The following is a 20214-nucleotide window of genomic DNA, read 5'->3' on the forward strand; positions in this document are numbered from 1 at the left end:
ATCGAATCTTTATGAATCATTGCTATAGATCGAGAAAATAATCATAAAATCAGCAATGAATTGATTCACCACAGCCTACTGACTGAATTTTTATGACGATTTGGAACTTTCTAAGAATTTCGAGAGGATCGTTCAAAAATTTTTTTTCGAAATCGGTAGCAGATACGATATATAGCCAATTGCAATTATTTTTTTATGAAGAATCACTCTCTGGAGTTTGTGGCACCGTTTCAGAACGACCTGTATTTTTGTACCAATACAGTTTTAATCATATTTTCATATTTGCAGTATTTCGAAAAATGCATGGTCTTCGCTCAATCCACACGACTGAAAACTATCACACCGTTGTAAATAAGTTTTTAACTTGGGGTAGTTTTTAAGGTTTGAATATTTATTTTGCTATAATATCATTATATATAATGATAATTGATAATTGGTCTGGATAATACTCTGATTTTTGCTATCTTCAGGCACAAGGGGAAGATAAAACTCTAGATGACCTAAGCTAAGGATAGTTTTTCCTATAGGGAAAACTGGAAAACATGTGCTTTGTTGAAAAGCTAATAACCACTTCAGCTGCAATAATGAAAATACGGGGAAATATATCGACTAGCAGAGGACACAATGGATGACATTAATCATAGGCAATAAAGTGATATGAGAAAATGTTTTATCAGCTTTTCAGTTGATAAAGAGCACCGAAACCAATAAATTGAACAAAATCGAAATATAACATAGATTAAACCTAATAGAGTTAATATTAACAGAACACCTGATAAATTCACAACAAGTTAATATCTCATTATGAATAAAACTAATCAGTTCTATAACATAATAAAACATTATCAGGATTTAAAAGGTATTAATCAAGGCGGCACACGTCGCGAGAAGTGGCATGCGCAGCGGCCGTCACGTTGCCCGCGATTGCCTACGATTGGGCGCTTTCCGAGGGTGGGGATAAGTTGCCGTTCCCATCAAAAGCTCCCGTACATGATAGATTCAGGCAGTGCAACTTGTCAATCAGAGTGTTTCGGTTGAGAAACAACCCTTAATTGAATTTGCTTGCGATTTGTGCCCCCCAAAAAAATGGATTGTGAACAAGTGAAAACTACATCCCCCGCCACGAGTGAGGAAATAAACAAACCCAAAACCAAGTACAGCATCGACCAGATTCTTGGTGTTTGCCCCAATAAAAAAGCACGTTTAGAAAGTGAGTGACAAAAACTTTTTTTTTGGTTAAAAAAATTTTGACCGAGATTTTTTAATTGAATGTTAGCTGAAGCAAGCCAAATTTAAATTGATCGAACAAAACGGAAGAACTTCTGCCGATCTAATACTCAATTAAAAGTACAACTCATTTTCGACTCTATACAATAAAATCTTCAAACTATTCGAATTCTTGTACTCAAGTGAAATGAATCTTGTGGTCAATGTCAAGTGCACTAATTATTATTCATAATTGCTTCATAATTGAGGAGAATGCTCAAGCAATTATTGCCGCATTTCCTTCTGTTCTGGTTTAACATTTCTCCTCTTTAATTCAATTCAATTTTCACACTTCTAATGTGTCATGAAATACCTAATAAATTATCATTATAACTAATTAAACGTTCCAATTTCACCAAACCAATTTACGGAATTCTTCTAAAAAATTGCTGTTTTTTAATAATTTCATAATCATTATACGAAGGAAGTTATTCATCAACATAAATTCATTTTCTAGTTTATTTCGAATTATACCCATTAAATGTTTAACCGAAAAAAATTAAATATAATTGATATAATATTTTTAGTAACATATTTATATTTGCTGCTTCGTTTAGGCAATACACATAAAAACTTACATTGCCATGCAGATCAACAAAAATTAATTTTGTTCAATGCCAAATAAAAATTATTTTTTTTTAATTTTCCACGAACAAGATCGACTTTTTCAAGGTATACAGTATATGTTTATTATGTACTTCAATAGTTATTCCGACATTAATTTTTTCATTCGTAGTCCAGTATTGAAATTTGTTCTTTTTTCAGTGGTTTACGAATTATAATTAGGTACCTTATCTTCAATCTTCAAGTTTTTTCATAGATAAATCCAGACATGATTTTTGCAGTTTCTTCACAATAATAGAGTGATGTATGACTTTGTTCCCAGGTTTTCAAAAATACCTAATAATTATCTACTTGCAATATGCATTGCCGCATAATTAACATTTGATGTAGGTGATTCTTTTACTTTTACAATTTTCAAATTGGTTATTGAATAATAAAAATTTGTCTTAAGGTATAACGTAAAACATAATTATAATGTCCTATAGGCTCAAAGTTAATATATTTTCTATGGAAAAGATTAATTTTCACACCAGGAAGTGTAAAATTAGCAGCGACTTTATTCTTAAATTAACTCATGCAACTTCGTCCCTGTGAATGGGATAACAATTTCGAAACTTGGTTCAACGAATTTTTTCCCGAAGTGAATACATCTCGCTCATCCCCCTAATTAGCAAAGGATCAAACAGCCATTTGAATTTCGCATCTTCCACCGGCTTACACTTCGCTGCTTACAACGTTTTAAATCGCATGGATACCCCTGTTTTTTACATCAGGTACACCAGCAGTTGCTGAAGTGCCCTTCAATGCCGATTTTGTTTCATCAATTGAGTCTTATTCCACTTTTAATTTGTGGCATTCATCTCCCCCTATATGGAATACATGGCGGACGCTATCATGTGTAAAAGCCGACTTAAGAGCCGGATCTATAATGGGCAGATTATTTTGGCGATCTTTTCTCTTAGGTCGCTGCGCTGGGGTCAAAATACATTCCTGACTTATGGACGAGGATTTAATAACACTAATACCCTAATATTAAATTCTCACAGTGGTTGCTGGCCGTCTGGGTTAATTGTATAATTAGTTTGGAAACGGGAGCTTATAGGGATGCACGATTAACTGTATGAATTGGGTTTTAATAACGTCCTTAGTCGGGTAGGAGCCAGTTGTGAATGAATAATAAGTAGAATTAATGGATTACGAAAATGGAAAAGTTAAAAACGGCATGATGAGTTCGACGCATCGGTTTATAGTCATATGTCTATTCTAATATTCATTTCTTGAAAACTAATTTCATTTACACTTATAGAGTCATTCGGGGCAACTGTGCGCACTTTTGCCTTTCAAGCCATACCCTGTTTCAAATGTTGAACCTCGGAAAATTAAAACATATTCATAAGATAGAGAATTTTATAATCTATAAAAAAATATCAAAAAGCAAACAAACAAAAACGTTTTTTTTCCGCAAAAAAAATTTAATAGTGAAAGTCGGAGTGCGTTCGCATTCCCGTATTGCGGGTAAGTGTGCGCACCCTCAAGGGGTAAGTGAACGCAGTGCTTAGTGAACCTCACGATTAAAACAAATTACAAAATAATGTCATCAAAATGTTACAATATTAGAGAAATGCTGTTTATTTTCAATACAGAAGGGCCTTTTTACAAGCGATGCATTATTGTTCGTGCCACGATTCCTGGTGAACAGAACACTTGATACATTCCCCTGTTGGTGGCTCTTTATATTTTTCTGAACAAATAGGACAATATTGATCTAGTCTTAACCAAGAAAATTAACAATGTCATAATTTATTCCTCACTGAACAAATGCTAATATATAATGAATCTATGCGCACACTTTTCCCAGTAAGCCAAAATTTGAATTGACATTCTTATAGAGTTGAGCAGCTAAGAGAACCTAGAATTTTTTATTATATATTTAGATTAATATGCGCATGATCGAATAAAATATTGTTTAACACTGTCGGACTCGGAACTTTGACCTGACAGAATTTGCAGAGATGCTAAAAATTAACAAGAAAACTAGTGAATTTGATTGATTGCAAATAAGAAGTTAACGAAACGTCGCACGGCGCACTCCTATGAAAAACTAATTTGGCGATTCTGCGCCCTTGCTTCACCCCAATGAACCCCCCTTTCATACATTGCATAGTCGAGATATACGCACTGCGCACACTTACCCACTGCGCTCAGTTACTCCGAATGACTCTATATCTTTTTACAGAGCCGAATCGTAAAAATGGTATAGGAAAAAAGCGTTTCTTTCGATCTCAAGAATCCACTGTTCAAATATTGCCAAAGACTCACCCTGTATATCCTGACTCGGTTCTTCTGCAACTCACATTTGCACAAGATTAAATACGAGCTGCATTTCGCAGAATGTAAATGCCAAAGAAAGCACATACATGCATACCCAATCGAGTTGTTGGAAATGAGTTCCAAGAGTGAATCCTTTGAGCCACTTTATTAAATTTCCTAGAAATGACCGTAATATCTCGCATATTAAGATCACCGAAACTCACATAGATACACGTTATTTTTATTCATGACATTACCCTTCCATGAATACTTCAAAGCATATACTATGCGTATGATGCGATTATTGAATGAATTTCGAAATTAACAAGTGATTATCTTGCAAATCATGCGACCCTTTCAATTTCTCCGTGTATACGATGCCTTTGAGTTCACAAATTGATTCATGTAGATTATTCAGAGGTTGCCCACGATAACAACGTTCACTAAGCCATTCGATTTTTATACATGCGTGGCTGTTTTTCTACTGTGGGATCAGCGGTCAATTTTATGCGAATCAAATGAAAAATACTCCGAAATGTTCCGGATTATATTATGGCAGTTATACGTTCGTTTTTGAATCGGAAAATGCGGCCCTTTATGTTAATAGCCCGAAATCTATCGAATAACCACAACATTAAATTTTGTCGCTTCCTAGAAACGTTTATACCGGTTTTTTCCTAATTAGGGATACAACGATAACTGTGATATGGAAAGAACTAACATCGTACCTAGATCGTTCTGATCCTATTAAGTATGTGCTTCAAAACCAGCTAATTCTTCCGGCATATATAAAATCGTTCTACATAATTAGATAAGTATCTGAAAAACTTCCTATTAGCAGGAGAAATAAAACAAGATTGAATAGTTTTTCAGATGAAACAATTCAGAATTTTCTGCGGCTAATAAACTGACAATCACAGTGTTAAAAATCCAAAGTCCATAAGAGTCTGTTTGTTCAACAAGTTTTTGTGACTAAATTTCCTCACTAATCATTATACATTAACATATCATCTATTATATTAATGGTTGATTGGTGTAATCGCCAATCTAATAATCTAATTTCGTAAACCAATTCATTATAGTACCTTGATATACTATTTATAAGTCGATTCGAATGAATCATTGTTGGTAATTAAACGATTTTTTCTGGAGGAGCGTATTTTTAAGATGAATTCGTTATTGGATTTTATGAGTGTTTGAATAATAGTTATTCAGCCCCATAACGATGATTCGCCTTCGTAGAAATTATCCATGACATATGCAGAGAATTTTTCCACACATGCTCGCACAGCGTTCGATTCATATCTTGCTTCAAACAATTAGTCAACATTCTTTTAAGCTAGTGTATACGTCCCGTTTTTTGAATTGCCGATTCATGTCACGAAAATCCACGGAAATCAATCAATTTTCTATGAAGATGGGAATTGTTCTGGGGATTCTTACCATGTGCTACTCCCTTACCGACACTAGAAGTAACCAATTTTAATCCCAAGCGGTTAAATCCCATCACTGACACGGTATTTTTTCAGATGATACCGACCAGAAAAATAACAATCTGAGTGAAAACGAGTTATTGGACGAAGTGCAGGATGAGTTGAACGAGTCAAGGCCTAGGAAAATAAGAAGATCCAGAACAACCTTCACCACCTACCAATTGCACCAGCTGGAAAGAGCCTTCGAAAAGACTCAATACCCCGATGTCTTCACCAGAGAAGAATTGGCTATGAGGCTGGATTTGAGTGAAGCTCGTGTTCAGGTTGGTCCCTTATTTTCAATCCTAGTAAATATGCATAGAACTGTTTTTCGTACGCGTCTAAAATGCCGAAAAAATTGGTTAAAACCGAATATTATCATATTTTGGATAACCTCAAAAGTGACATTATTCTCAATTGTGTCATGTCATTCATATCCATAGAAATTGAAAAAGGCTTAGGTGATATCTATTTGGTGCGTTGTACAGCATAAATGAAAAATGCAACCATTTAAAAATTGAAAGAAATAAAAATAAAAATGTCTAAAATGAATATTTAAAAATCATAATTTGGACTTCATTTATGAAAAAAATTTGAATGAGCGTCTTGGAAAATGAAAGAAGAATTATCAATGAGACATATAATACCCCGTTTTCTGTGAGATACGAGAAGAAGTTAAAAATCGATAATAAATTCAAATTTTTTTTTCCAGTTTACAACTCACTCACCTTGCTGCTTTATGAATTAGATACCATTAATATTATGGCTGTTTGTTTGTTCGATATCGGTTCCACATTTCCACCATAAATCAAAACGAAATTAAATATTGATTCTTGGCTCGATTTAATGAACAATTAATTAGATTTATTATGATTCTCTGAATAGCGCATTCGTGATACTTGTGTACAGTCTCCACTGATTCTCCGTGCCTATTACAACTAATTTGGTGAAATTGATACTAGTTTCAGGAATAGCAATAAATCTTTTGGGTCATTTAAAATTCCTCAACCGACGAAGTGATTTTTTTCACGGATTTTTTTAATAACTCTCAAAATCTTCCTCTATATACATTTCTACTCCCTTTATAGGTACTTGTTTTTATTTAACTTTTTGTTTGACAGAAATGATGAACAAATACGTTTTGACATTCGATTTTAAAACTGGCTAAATTATTTCATTGAGTTAAATCAGAATTTTTTTATTCTCGAATTTGTACTTCTTTTTAACGAAAAGTCGCCAGATTCATTTTAAAATAACTTTTCAAGGTGAGCATCGATTTTGATCATTTTGTTGTCCATTTGTAGCCTATTTCATCTAGTTCATCACCTGATGTAGAGTCTGCAGTAATTTCAATCGAATTTGATGGTATACAGGGTAGAACTGAAAGTTAAAATTTTCTCTAAATTTCTGAACACCCTGTGGAGGTAATTAGTGATGGGTCTCTGAATGAGTTTTTTAAGCCTGATCTTCTCTTAACATTTTCCTGTTCAATTCACGTCAATAGCTCCTTCCTGAAAGGAAATACGAGGGAACTATGCATCGGATCAGACTGTTGGATTCTCCTCATCAACCACCTCCACGAACACTTCAAGAACTCCGACTGCTTTTACCTCAACTCTGTAGAAAACTAGATCAAGGCTACTTCAACAATCTGATCGAAAGTTTGCAAAGGATTTGTTAGGCAGTGGTTCATGTTTGTGGAGGCGATAATCTTCATCGAGAACTCTATACATGATGTTGTTTTCTTGTGAAGCAAGCATGTTTTTTGGATTGTAGGGATCCTAGGTCTGATCCTTGGGGCACCCCTCTGCTTCCAAAATAACCTGTGAATGTGCAGTAGCTTATGTCTTTGAGTCTGAGCTAGTTCCTTGTTCCTTATTCATTTATTTACCTTTCTACAGCGTGTTTCATAAAAATTTATTTGTACGATCAACTATTTGACAGTCACTAGATTTATAAAACGAAATCACTGAAAGCTTTTCGTTTTTGAATATATTGAAGAAGTAGCAATTAAGAATAATTGAATGGACGTATGAACATCATAATTTGATGCAAGATTGATATTCTGAATGATCATCACTGAATTATCGATTGAAAACAAATTGACGTCTATTCGTCAATCAACCGTTGATTGCCCGATCAAGCGGGGACAGTCTGTGTGCATCGGGAACACGGAAATGACCGAAACAGTGATCTTGCGCATTGCGTCTCTCGAATTTTCGTGCATAAATTCCTGGGGGTGAGTTTTAGAGTTTCAGGAGGCAGAGGGTCAGTCCTCGCGACCGGATTTTGAAAGACTGGTACCAACAAATCCGCGCATAATTAGGCGGAATTGATATGCGTCCCATTATATGGCCGGGAAGCGATTCGTATGATCGGGCTCAGGCTGGATAATGACCGTCATGAATCGCATCTTAATTGGTTACAATTTGGATAATTAAATGGGGGCCCGTGGCGGCGTAAGTGCCGACGCAATTGGCCATTGTTCCACACAATGGGGGTAATCGGAGTAATCGGAACCAGCTCGTGACGATCTTCGCTTCCATAGTCACCCCCGCGCCTCGTCCTTCTTTCCCTTTCGACGGTCGCAGGACCGTCTCCGGCCCAGAGGAATACCACTTACTTGGTCCTTCGAACAAGTGATAATCCACCAAAAACACACCTAAAGACATGTGTGTGAAGTTGGCCCAGCACTTATCAAATTTCCAAAAATAAATTTGTGCTGGTTTGTGCTGCTTTGTGCTGGTTTGTGCTGCTTTGTGCTGGTTTGTGCTGCTTTGTGCCGTAAAGTTTTTCTTTTAATTTTATACGGATCTTGAGATATTCCACAAAATGTATGGAATGGGAAGGCACAGAAAAAAATGGATTTTTATGAAATAGATTGTGCTATACATGTACAGGGTGGGCAAAATTGGTGATACCTGAACTACAACTTTTTAACCCAACGAGATGGAGGAAAATGAATAAGGCATTATCTTCGTCTTTTTTCGAGAAACTAAGAATGTCATCAACTGCATTCCTCTATTTTCTTTTGTTTTCGATTCATAGGCCAAAATTGAAATTTGGGCGATTTCAACTTTGGTCATTATCTCCGTTTCTGTTTGTGCTACGATGTTGAAATGAAAACATTATGAAGACACTTTTTTGTTAGCAATCCAGTGGCGTACTCTGATTCTTTCCAACAGGTTGTTTGCTGAGCTATAACATAAAGTTGTGTTTTTTCTTATGACAACAGTAGTTTAAAATGACTTAGATAGAATCGCCATTTTATCCCGTTTCAGAAATATATCATACATCATACATCGCCCTCAGATTCATTAAGATATTATGAAAGAACCACCTTTATTATAGCTCAGCTAATGAACCTGTTGGAAGAAACCATGGTACGCCACTGGATTGCAAATAAAAAAGTGTCTGTATAATGTAATCACTTCAACATCCTAGCACAGAAACGGAGATAACGATCCAATTTGAAATCGCACAAATTTCGTTTTGGCCTATACAGTTCGAAAACAAAAGAAGATAGAGGAATGCAGTTGATGGCATCGCTAGTTTCTCAAAAAAAAAGACGAACGTATGTGCCATTCTTTTTTCTCTATCTCGTAGGGTTAAAAAGTTGTAGTTCAGGTAACACCAATTTTGCCCACCCTGTACTCAGTGGTGCCGTTCCAATTTTCGCAAATAGTTCTCTTATTTCCCGGAAAATCGAGAATGAAGAACAAAATTAGCCCAGCACTTTTGTTTTTTGTTCCTGAAAATGGTTGGAAAAATTTGTGCTGACTTGTGCCGTAAATATTTTCTGTAAAATTCGTTGAATTTTCGGGGAAATCACGAAATTGAAGAAAAGGCTAGCCCACCACTATCGAGAAACAAGAAAAATTTTCGTGAAAATTTCAATTGCATAAGTTAGTACACGTGTAGCACAATTTTTTTCAAATGTTCTCAAGAGAAAACGTTAGTGCTGTGCGCTAGCTTTTCTTTCAATTCCTCGATTTCCCGGAAAGTTGAACGAATTTTCCATATGATTTGGACTAATGAAGTCTATCCTAATGAGAAGCTAGGAGCTGTAGCTTGATTAGACCACATTTCTAATTGTAAAAGGCTTTCCTGGGAAAAAATATTTTCTCATTCTAGTAGGATGGCTTGGTTTTCAAATGGCGTTCAGGAGTCTCCTGCAAAATTTGATGTGCCATACGAATATCTCTCATTTGCAATACTCATCGGCACTTAACAATTCCTTGTTTCTTGGCGTCTAAATGTCTCCATTTTTATCATAGAAAGGCTCTACAAAAAAACTGGCCAACATAGTACACTTGGTGATTGAGGTCCTGAAGCCCCCCCTGCATTTTCACCGGAACTAATTCAGAATCAGCTCTCCTTTTCGAACAACGCTGTCACTGTTGCTGTCCTCTTTATAATTGCCCTTGGACATTGAATCAAATACGGCTTTTAACCCTTGTTGGTCCAGCGCAATACCCCTCTTCGAAAAATCTGCGCATTCAACTCTATGCACAGATTTTTTAATGAGACCGTTTTGGGGAAAGAATTTTCATCGTTTGAATATTTCGTACCTCCATGTAAAGGCTCATTATATAGTGGAGAAATATAAATGAGAAAATATAATGAATATATAAAGTGCAAAATCGTTTTTCCTATGATTGGGGAATATGATTGTTGAATAATGTAATTCAATGACTCATGGATAATGGTTTACAAGGGTAACTATAACATTCAAGCCGCCAGAAAGCATAATTTTTAATAAATATTTACCGCTCAAATATGAAGATATCAATTGATATTTAGGTTTTCAATTTGTTCTTATTGTGAAATAATTATACCTATTCCAGTTTTCAATTAAGTCGATACTGATTTATAACCCATTTCACAAATTGCCTGTGCAGCAGTCCGAACCGATGGCATTCTCATTATAACAATTATTACAAATTTAATGTGATCATATTGCGTTTCAGTGCGGTTCCAACAAATCGCGAACAAATTGTCTTATCCGGAGAACATTAGGACTTTATTTCTGGATTGGATTCGAATTTATAGTTGATTGGAAGTTTTACGTCCTTGTTCTGTTATATATCAGTTGCTTCGCTGCTCAAAATGATTTATAACTACAAAAATGACTTGATAAATTCAAATGAAATGCATATTACAGTATGTCTCTGACTCGTACAAATATTTTAAGAGTAGATTCTTGGGGTCAAAAGAAACACTTTTCTCCTTTACCATTTTTTTCGAATCGGTTCGGTTCAAAAGATACAGGCTGTTGAAAAACTATAAAAAATGTTATTTTTAGTTTTATCTCACAAACGGATTTATCGAATGAAATGTATTACAGAATGTGGTTTTTCATTTATTCGATGAATCTTTTTCGAACACAAGATATCACCCACGCCTTCCAGTTTTTTCATTATGACCACTAAGTTGGACGCTATCTAATGAATATTTGAACGTTTTTTAAAACAAAAGTATTCTTCATATTTTCTCGTATAATGCGCCGTTTTCGAGTAATTTGATGTTCAAAAATTTAAAAGTATCTGTGGTATTTGAAAAATTGGGTACTTTGGCCTAATACAACTCTGCTTAGAAGGTGACAGAGGATGACTGGAGAGGTCAGAATTGCAAAGAAACACCTTCAATTCGGCCGACGTTTCGACATATTTAATGTCTTCATCAGGGCACTGTAGTTAGATAGAATCTCATGCAGTATTACACAAATACAGTAGAAAATATATACGTGATCGTTACAAATAAGATAGAATAAATAACACTTAAGGTGGCATTCGGATACTAGCGACCGCGACGCGCGACCGCGACTCAGCGACCAAGCTGCCATGGTCGCCTGTCGCGGCCGCGACCACTGGCATTCGGATCCTCGCGACCGAGACTTGCGACACGTAAACAGCGGAGGCCCGCTACCCTGTTCATTCCATTTGAAGATGATCTGATTTTGACAGCTTGTTGCCTACATAATTTACTACGGGATGCTTATATAAAAAAAATGGTGTTCCGTATTACAATTATGATCCAAAAATTTACCAGCCTTCAGAAAACATGTTACCAATGTCACGAAGAGGTGGCTTTGCAAGTCTAGCTGCACTCGAAATTCGTGGTTCTTCGAAAAACTTTTTCTCCAGTCCAGCTGGTCAAGTTTCATGGCAAGAAGATTTTATCGATAGAATAAACTAGGTTGAAATCGGATTTATGCTCCAAATATTCCAAAAACATTCAGAATATGTTGTCCATAAATGTTTCATCGAAAAAAAAAAATAAGGTGTACCTACTTATTTTATTCATCATTTTTCCAATATCATTCCATATATTCTCTCTCAAAATGCCGTCCCTATATGATTCTAACCTTACATCATATAGGGGCGGGTTTCTGGAAATTAATTCTATTAATATTTCGTCCTCTTGCGGAGAAAACGATGTCATTTTTTTACGATCTTCTCCTCGGTCGCGAGACAGCACTGCTCCTGGGGCGACCAGATCGCGAGACCAGAGCCACTCGACAGCCACGCCCACTGGTCGCCTGTCGCGGTCGCTAGGATGCGTCGGGGCTCCATATGAATACGTACAAGCAGTACGTCGTCTGTCGCGGGTGGTGGTCGCAGGTCGCGGTCGCGCGTCGCGGTCGCTAGGATCCGAATGCCACCTTTAAACTTTTCTACTGTATTTGTGTAATACTGCATGAGATTCTATCTAACTACAGTGCAGGCCCGGATCTAGGGGGGGCAAGCGGGGCGCTTGCCCCGGGCGCCAGCTCAAGGGGGCGCCAAAATCAACCAGAGGTTAAAATTTTTTTACTTTTGATTTTCTCGGAAAAAATTAATTTCCTAGTTCTAAAATGGAAAGTGTAGAATGGAAACATGATATATCATCACTATGCCTAAAATCAATGAGGGATCAATTAACTGCATATTATTCAGTCATCTACGAATGACCGCCACACTTGGGTGAAATAGGTTGAAAGATCTGATATGTTCACACTGCGTCGCAAGCAGTAATTTCTTTGCCTGCCGACTCATCGCCTTCTCATCTGGAAGTAAGGGCCAAAATTTCCGATTTTCTATAGAAGATAACTTGAAAACTAATCCTTTCAGCATAATTCTGTTTGCATATTCGTAATCTATGCCTTAGTAAAAACACCAATTTTGGTGGAAATCGGTAAGATTGAAATTTTTTCAAATTTTCCATAGATGTACCGAGTTTTTCACCATAATATGAGCCCTCCTTTAACTTTGTTACTAAGAGAGGTACAAAAAAATGTCTTATACAAAAGTTTCACGAAATTGAGTGTTTTAAAATTTTGTCACAAAATGAAATATATACAGAGTTGGCGATTTTTTGAAAAATATTTTTGGTCTCCGATCAAAACCGACTTCATACTGTACACTAATTCGAGGGCGTAGAACACGAATATGCAAAAAGATATTTAAAAAAAAAATCATTTTTCAAGTTATGGTCGATGGAAAATCGGAAATTTTGGACCTTCGCGGAAAAATTCATAAAATCTGAACTGTTCGTGATAGATGAATGAAGTGTGGATTTTTATATTTGCAAAGAACCAATTCAGCACCAAAAAAACAGCATATGACTAGTGCCTTTTTTCTAGCTGCTACAGCTCCTCAAAGTTGACCAATATTTCCGAAATTTTGCACTAAAAGTGATTTATTTCTCAAAATACAGATCCTCCAAAAATCTAATTGCATATTCGTGATCTTCGACCTTGAATTAATATGTAAAATGATCCGGGTCGACATATATCCTAGCTAAAAAAATAAATTTTTGTTCGGAATAATTTCGTTCATGAAGCGCGGGTAAAAACGATAGACGAGGGCGGGTTGCAAACGACATTCTTGTAAATACAAACTTTTTTATTTTTCGAACGATGGCAACCCGAGTCATTTTTTTTACTAATTCGAGGTCGTAGATTACGAATATGCAATTTTTGGGAGTATTTTGGGAAAAGAATAACTTTTAAAGGAATAATGAGAAAAAATATCTTCTGATGGAACAATGGGAAAAAATAAGAGTGATTTTTTTCCCAAAGTACTCATCTTAGGAAAAATCGAATTGCATAATCTATACGACCTCGAACTAGTGAAAAAAATAACTCGGGTTGAAAGCGATGACGAATATGCAATTAGATTTTTCCTACGAACCTTAGAAGGGGGGGGGCGCCATCATGAATTTTTGCCCCGGTCAGAAAAAATCGTAGATCCGGGCCTGCTACAGTGCCCTGATTAAATATGTCGAAACGTCGGCCGAATTGAGGGTGTTTCTTTGCAATTCTGACCTCTCAGGTCATCCTCTGTCACGTTATAAATTAAAAGGTCATCAACCAGGTTACCGTCTGTTTAGAAGATCCACAGATGTGTAGTATCACAGATTTAGCTAGTTATTCTGAAGGTAATTTTGTTTTTCCAGGGGTGGCACAGCTCATTATGAAAACTTAAAATTGCTATATCTTTTTATCAGGGCCAAAGCGGAAAAAATGGTATAGAAAATAAGTGTTTACAGAGGGAGGTTTTCATCCACCACATATAGATGAAGTGCTTAAACTTATCGAAGTAGTTATGTATTATCGTGGAATATGAGTCAAAATATACGCTTATATGCTGAATATTATTAAAATTTTTCTTGAATATTCAAGTTCCATTGAGCAGCACGAACAACCAATAATTATTCTCATTTTTGTTGCAGGTCTGGTTCCAAAACAGAAGGGCCAAGTGGAGGAAGCGCGAGAAAGCACTTGGAAGAGAAACCGTTCCATACATACAACAGCCTGAGCAACCAGTTTTTCCTACGGAGTTCAGTTACCAAACACCCCTAAGACTACCGACCCTTGGCCATGAATTCTGGCCAAACTTCTCATTCCCCCCGATGTTCAACCCCACCTTGTCCAGCCTGCCCTGGGGAGTCAAGACTCCATTACCCTTCCATGCCTTGCTCTCGCAATACATGCATCTTTCTAGCGGTATGCCCCATCTGGGGGTGAATCCAATACCCGACGAAAGATCAAGAAGCGTGAGTCCTGAAACCATCAGCAGCAGCACTTCGAGAGTGTCCCCGACGAACCTGGAGACCTACGTCAGCAGATCTCAAGAAAACCTCAAAGTACAGGCGAAATCATAAGGGAACAACTGATCTCTCTGGCTGTTGAGCTTTAACGCGCGCATTTTCCGAGGCCTCTGTATATACTGAACATAGTGCAATATTTATTCGAAACTGTATATATTGATTCGTTTCAATCGTTCAGTTGATTCTGTATCGACCCACGTTGTTCCTCGCTCGATTAGCTTCTGAATTATTCAAGTATATTTTATCCGATAAAGTATGACCAAAAATTATCTTTCATTACCGTTGGTAATGTGGAAATTTTCGGGTTCGAATAAAAATAAAAGAAGTTATATCAGTCCGAAGTGATTTTCATCCGGGAGATGACCAATATCCACGTAAATGAAGACGACAAGAATTTATTACAGTTTTTTCTTATTTTTTTTATCATATTCGATCTTCCTGAAAAAATTTTGCGCTACATTTATAGAGTTTTGAATGTTAAATCTATAATTAGTGTTTATTTCAAGAAGATCCGTTATATATTCCAACGAATTGAGTTTTGTTTTTGTAAATTCTTGTAAATAGATATTTATTACGATAGTTCTATGAAATCGAAATGAAAATAGAGTGTGAAATTGTATTGTATGCTAATAATAAGCGTAGATATTATTTAAAAAGATATATGTACTAGTTGACATTTCATTTTGTACAAATGAATCACAGACAATTATTGAAATAAAAGCTTTTCAATCAAGAACATATTTGTATGATTTATTCACCTGACTTATCGCATTAAAAGATTTTTTCCTCACTCTACCAGCTCTTGAAGCTTCATTATATTTATCAGGTTTTCCTTAAATCACTTATCTCACTTATAAATTGTCCAATAACTTTGAAAGTTGTATTGTAGTTGAAGTAAAACAAGAAAATGTTTTGAAGAATTACGAAACTTTGATGGAACACAATTATTTCGATCTATAAAGGGACATTTCGGACCAGCTAACACTGACAAAACCGTTGTTTTACCTGAGGGGTCACGCAAGCTAAAATTCTACCATGGTTTAGTTCTGGTTTTTGTGATTTCTAGTGTTTTTTTGGGATTCATATAAATTTTCTGATAAAATGATGTTCGATGAATCATATTCAACCCACAGTGATGAATACAATTTAAAGTTTTGTGAAATGTCATACATGTTTGTTGGCAAGGATCCGTGTATAGTCCTTGGTATGTTTTGCCCTCAAGTGATCGAAATGCCTAATTAGAAAATACACTCAAACGTAAGATACATTACAGGCTTATTTCTCGAATATATCCATCATAGAAATTATAACTTACTTAACTGTTAGGTTAGTATATCTATGACATAGGTATAGAGACTCTATGTCTATGATCTATGATATCCATCAATTATGATCGTTGACAGAGAGGGATTGCAAACCATAGATAAATTCCGCTATCCTGAAGATGTGATCCATTATTTATCGAGAACAAGGCAAGAACAAGCGAATTTTCAAATACTTCATGTCGAAAGTTTCGAAACAATTTCTTGATTTAATTTTTCCTCATAATCCCGAAAAATTTTCGGACAAACAGTGATCATTTTTTTTTCAGGATTACAATGAATAATTAAATCAGGAAATTGTTTCGGAACTTTTGACATGAAGTATTCAAATTCACTTTCTCTTGCCAAAGTTCACGTAAGAATTTTCATATATGAAGTAAAACTGTTGAACATTACGACTAATTTCCACCCCATTCGATTATTTTTCAAAAGAACCCAATATACTTAGTTAACATAGAAGGGGAATGAAATATTAAAAACATTCCTGAAAAATCACACCCACGGAAAAATCATCTAATTCTGTGATCATATGTCATCGAGAAGATGTTGACATTGATAAATAAACTTTTATATTTCTGTGAACCACTGAGCGATGACAGTTCGAAAAGAACTTGTAGAAAAGTCGTTTCATCGTGCCTTTTTGTTGTTTTTAGGGCTCCGTCTCGTCTATATGTACATTTCTTCCATTCGTATCGAATGCGAAATGAGTCGGAAACAACCGACTGGACGTTCTTATGGGAAAATTCGCATAACTTAATAACCAAACCGATAGCGTCCATGCATCAGCGAATCCACTACGAAATACTAATTTCTTCAATAAACTAATTGAAGTGTGATCTTCTACGTCGATTCCGCTACGGGGTAGGTTCCGACAATCGCACCGTGTAGCTCTGTGGGTGACGATCTGCTCAGTGATCCGCAACACTAGACCGTAAAAAGGAACCCGTGAGAACCCCCGACATTTAACCGAAAAGGAATTAACGGAGAAATTTTCCCCGTTCAACGCTTTTGCGACTCATTTAACGAACTCAGAAGAGCTGATTATGTCGGCGAGCTCCAGACACAATTGGATGAAGAACACGTGTTTTGCCACCCCTAACCCGATGGCCAACCCTGTCTCGTTTCCATAAACACGGGCTTGATTTGATTGCCATCGATTGAGATGTCAATTCAATCAACTTATTTCCGATAAATAGCAAAGACAACGATTGCCGTTTTAAAGGAGCTTGTTTTTTTGCAAATCCTTCGATTTTTATTGTTGAAGTAATTATCTTCTACAAGCTTGAGAGTTGGTCTTTCAGAATATGTGTCACATTTAAATCTGCGATAATTTTCCTGGAAGAAAAACTACTCGTAAGTTGACCATCGAAAAATTCCCAAAAAGATGGGGTAAGTTGAAACTTCCTCAAGACCGAAGGGTTGTGCCTAAATGGATGAAATTCTCAGATTTTTTACTAGAAGAGTTGCTCTTTCCGGATATGTATCACATTTAGATCTGCGATCATTTTCCTGGAAGAAAAACTACTCGCAAGTTGACCATCGAAAAATTCCCAAAAAGATGGGGTAAGTTGAAACTTCCTCAAGACCGAAGGGTTGTGCCTAAATGGATGAAATTCTCAGATTTTTTACTAGAGGAGTTGCTCTTTCAGAATATGTGTCACATTTAGATCTGCGATAAGTTTCCTGGAAGAAAACTACTCTAGAGTTGACCATCGAAAAATTCCCAAAAAGATGGGGTCAGTTGAAACTTCCTCAAGACCGAACGGTTGTGCCTAAATGGATGAAATTCTCAGATGTTTTACTAGAAGTGTTGCTTTGTCCGGATATGTATCACATTTAGATCTGCGATAATTTCCCTGGAAGAAAACTACTCTAAAGTTTACTATAAAAATTCCCAAAAAGATGGGGTCAGTTGAAACCTCCTCAAGACCGAACGGTTGTGCCGAAATGGATGAAATTCTCAGATTTTTTACTAGAAGACTTGCTCTTTCAGAATATGTATCACATTTAGATCTGCGATGATTATTTTGATAGTACGCCAGTACTGAATTCATTTAGCCAATTGTATTCACTTCAGAACAAAAAAAATCTCAGAAAATCTTTCGTTATTTGAAGAAAAATACTCGAGTAGAGCAAACGAAAGCTCTTTGAGATTTTCACATTACAAGACTTATTGAAAATGGCCTTCTCCAGTTAGGATACAAGAGTCCACTCCCCAGTCTGCTCAAGATGTGTAGAAAATAGCGAGAAATTCGTTGTTTAAATCTTGGAAACGAAGGTTTTTCGGACCAAAGCCTACATGACCTTTCTGAATCCAAATAAATGAGAGATTTGTATCCTCAATTGTTCGCATTGTTCATGAAACACACTGTATATTTTCGAATTCGACGATTAGGCATGGGCAAATTGGAAACACTCTTGTTTCTAGAAATAAGCTCGCAAAAATGACGTTCATAATATCGTGGTGAGGGAGGCCCCATTAACCCTTAGTGGCTAGGGCCTCCGACAGGTTGAAGACGGTCCTGCTTCATAAATTCATTTGATAACACAAAGGGGTTATCGTTTAGCGGTGAAACTTCCTAGCCAATATGCTAAAAAGTTCCTTGTTTCCATTACGATTCGTATATTTCGATGAACCGATGAAACCGCACTTGAATCGATGTTACAATAGTAACATCGAACCGCCCAATTTGAATCGAATGTCTGCTCCGATCATCCACAACGGGCTGCACGCGGACAGCGCCCCATTAAGCCATATAATTAAATAGGTTCTCATTTGCAAAAACACGTATGTACCGGTCGCCCATGTATCAACTGTTTCGTATCAGATTACTCTTAATATCATTTGGACCGTGGGAGCCCCAGACCGCCCCATCGGCAACATTTGCTTCCTTTATTTGCCCCCACGTGAAATGAGAATTACCCTCATTATTATCCTAATCTCCGGTTCCCTCTCTCTCTCTCTCTCGCTCTGTTCTCCGATGTCATTATGTCGTGTTGCCCGTGTGATCATGTAGTCGGTAGTTATAGATTAACGGGTCTCGATGGACTGCCCTTCGGTTGATACAATTTGTCGTAAATCTATCGGGTAATTGGAAAAGCAGGCCGGATTCAATCACACAACCCCTTTCCGAATAATATCGGACAATCGAACAATTCAATTCGAATGTTGATTGGCGCATGGACGGGCTCGTCTGTCGGTTCTCCGCGTTTCGAGGATATTTTTTCTGGGTTTTCACGGCCAAATATCGAATTCTGAAGCCAATTTCATTGTCTACACTAGTTGAGGATAGGTTGTTCCTGTTAGGTTAAGTTGTGTTAGGTTTTAGGGGTTGTGAGAGATTTTTACAAAGGTTTTAAGACAGGATACCACATCCTAGGGGGATTTTACGCTTATTCTATGTTAGGTTAGGTCATGTAAGGTTGATTTTTACAGATAACAGATATTTAGGCAAGTAGGTAGACAGAGCAGATTCTCGACCACAATGGCGACTGAAGAGTAATCCGACAAAGTATGATTCGGAGTACTTGAACATTATTATGTGGTTGGATTATGAAATGTTATACTGGTGTGTTATTAGATTGATTGATGAATATTTTTCAGAGTTAGATGAAAAAATCGTTGTTTAATTAAGGGTGGTGTCTCTGTGTGCGTGAAAGGAAGAAGCTATAAAGGTGGTCCATGATTTCGTATAATAGATAAAATTGGAAATGTTTCTTTGTTCCTTTGACAGAGGTTTTTTTTTTTTCTCATCTGTGGAGATGTTCCGAGAAAAACGTTTGGGTCTTTTATTGTTTAAATAAGGGTGTCTTTGCATGCCGGAAAAAAAGAGCAATAAAGATCGGCAATAATTCAGTATAATAGATGAGATTCCTTTGACAGGGTTTTTTTTCGTTATCTATGAGGATGTTTCGAGAAAACTATCAGTTTGGTCTTTTATCATGAAATGACAATTATCTGAATTAATTGTCACTCTTTTACTCCCCAATATACCTGTGGATTCTCACCGTAATAAAAATGTAAAGTTTACCCATTCGAAATAGTTTTGGTGCTATAGGTATTCGAAGATGTCAGTCTGCAGTCCGCCTCAGGTGATAAGAATGACAGGTTTACTCATTTCCTTTGTCCCAAAAATGGTACATTATGACCACTAATGGGGGCTGAAGGTTTATTGTGTTTAATGACA

The 20214-nt window shown here is 36.5% G+C and overlaps 1 protein-coding gene across 2 annotated transcripts; it reads left to right on the forward strand.

Moving 5' to 3' along the window:
* The first annotated feature begins 1034 nt into the window (after nt 1–1034).
* LOC123308417 (aristaless-related homeobox protein-like) lies at nt 1035–15441 on the forward strand. 2 transcript variants are annotated; one of them, XM_044891053.1, is made up of 3 exons: nt 1035–1210; nt 5670–5896; nt 14328–15441. In XM_044891053.1, exons 1-3 carry the CDS (start codon nt 1087–1089, stop codon nt 14757–14759), a joined length of 783 nt encoding a protein of 260 aa, XP_044746988.1. In that variant the 5' UTR covers nt 1035–1086; the 3' UTR covers nt 14760–15441. The 2 variants fall into 2 exon arrangements, with proteins under 2 accessions (XP_044746988.1, XP_044746986.1); XM_044891051.1 differs by lacking the exon at nt 1035–1210 and adding an exon at nt 5449–5612.
* Nucleotides 15442–20214: the final 4773 nt, after the last annotated feature.

Source organism: Coccinella septempunctata, chromosome 2 (assembly GCF_907165205.1).
Source record: "Coccinella septempunctata chromosome 2, icCocSept1.1, whole genome shotgun sequence".
Lineage (NCBI taxonomy): Eukaryota > Metazoa > Arthropoda > Insecta > Coleoptera > Coccinellidae > Coccinella > Coccinella septempunctata.

Coding starts and splice junctions, on each gene's coding strand:
- LOC123308417 (XM_044891053.1), top strand. CDS start 1,087: ATGGATTGTGAACAAGTGAAAACTACATCCCCCGCCACGAGTGAGGAA. Junction 1,211..5,669: donor TAAAAAAGCACGTTTAGAAA/GTGAGTGACAAA, acceptor GTATTTTTTCAG/ATGATACCGACCAGAAAAAT. Junction 5,897..14,327: donor TGAGTGAAGCTCGTGTTCAG/GTTGGTCCCTTA, acceptor TTTTTGTTGCAG/GTCTGGTTCCAAAACAGAAG.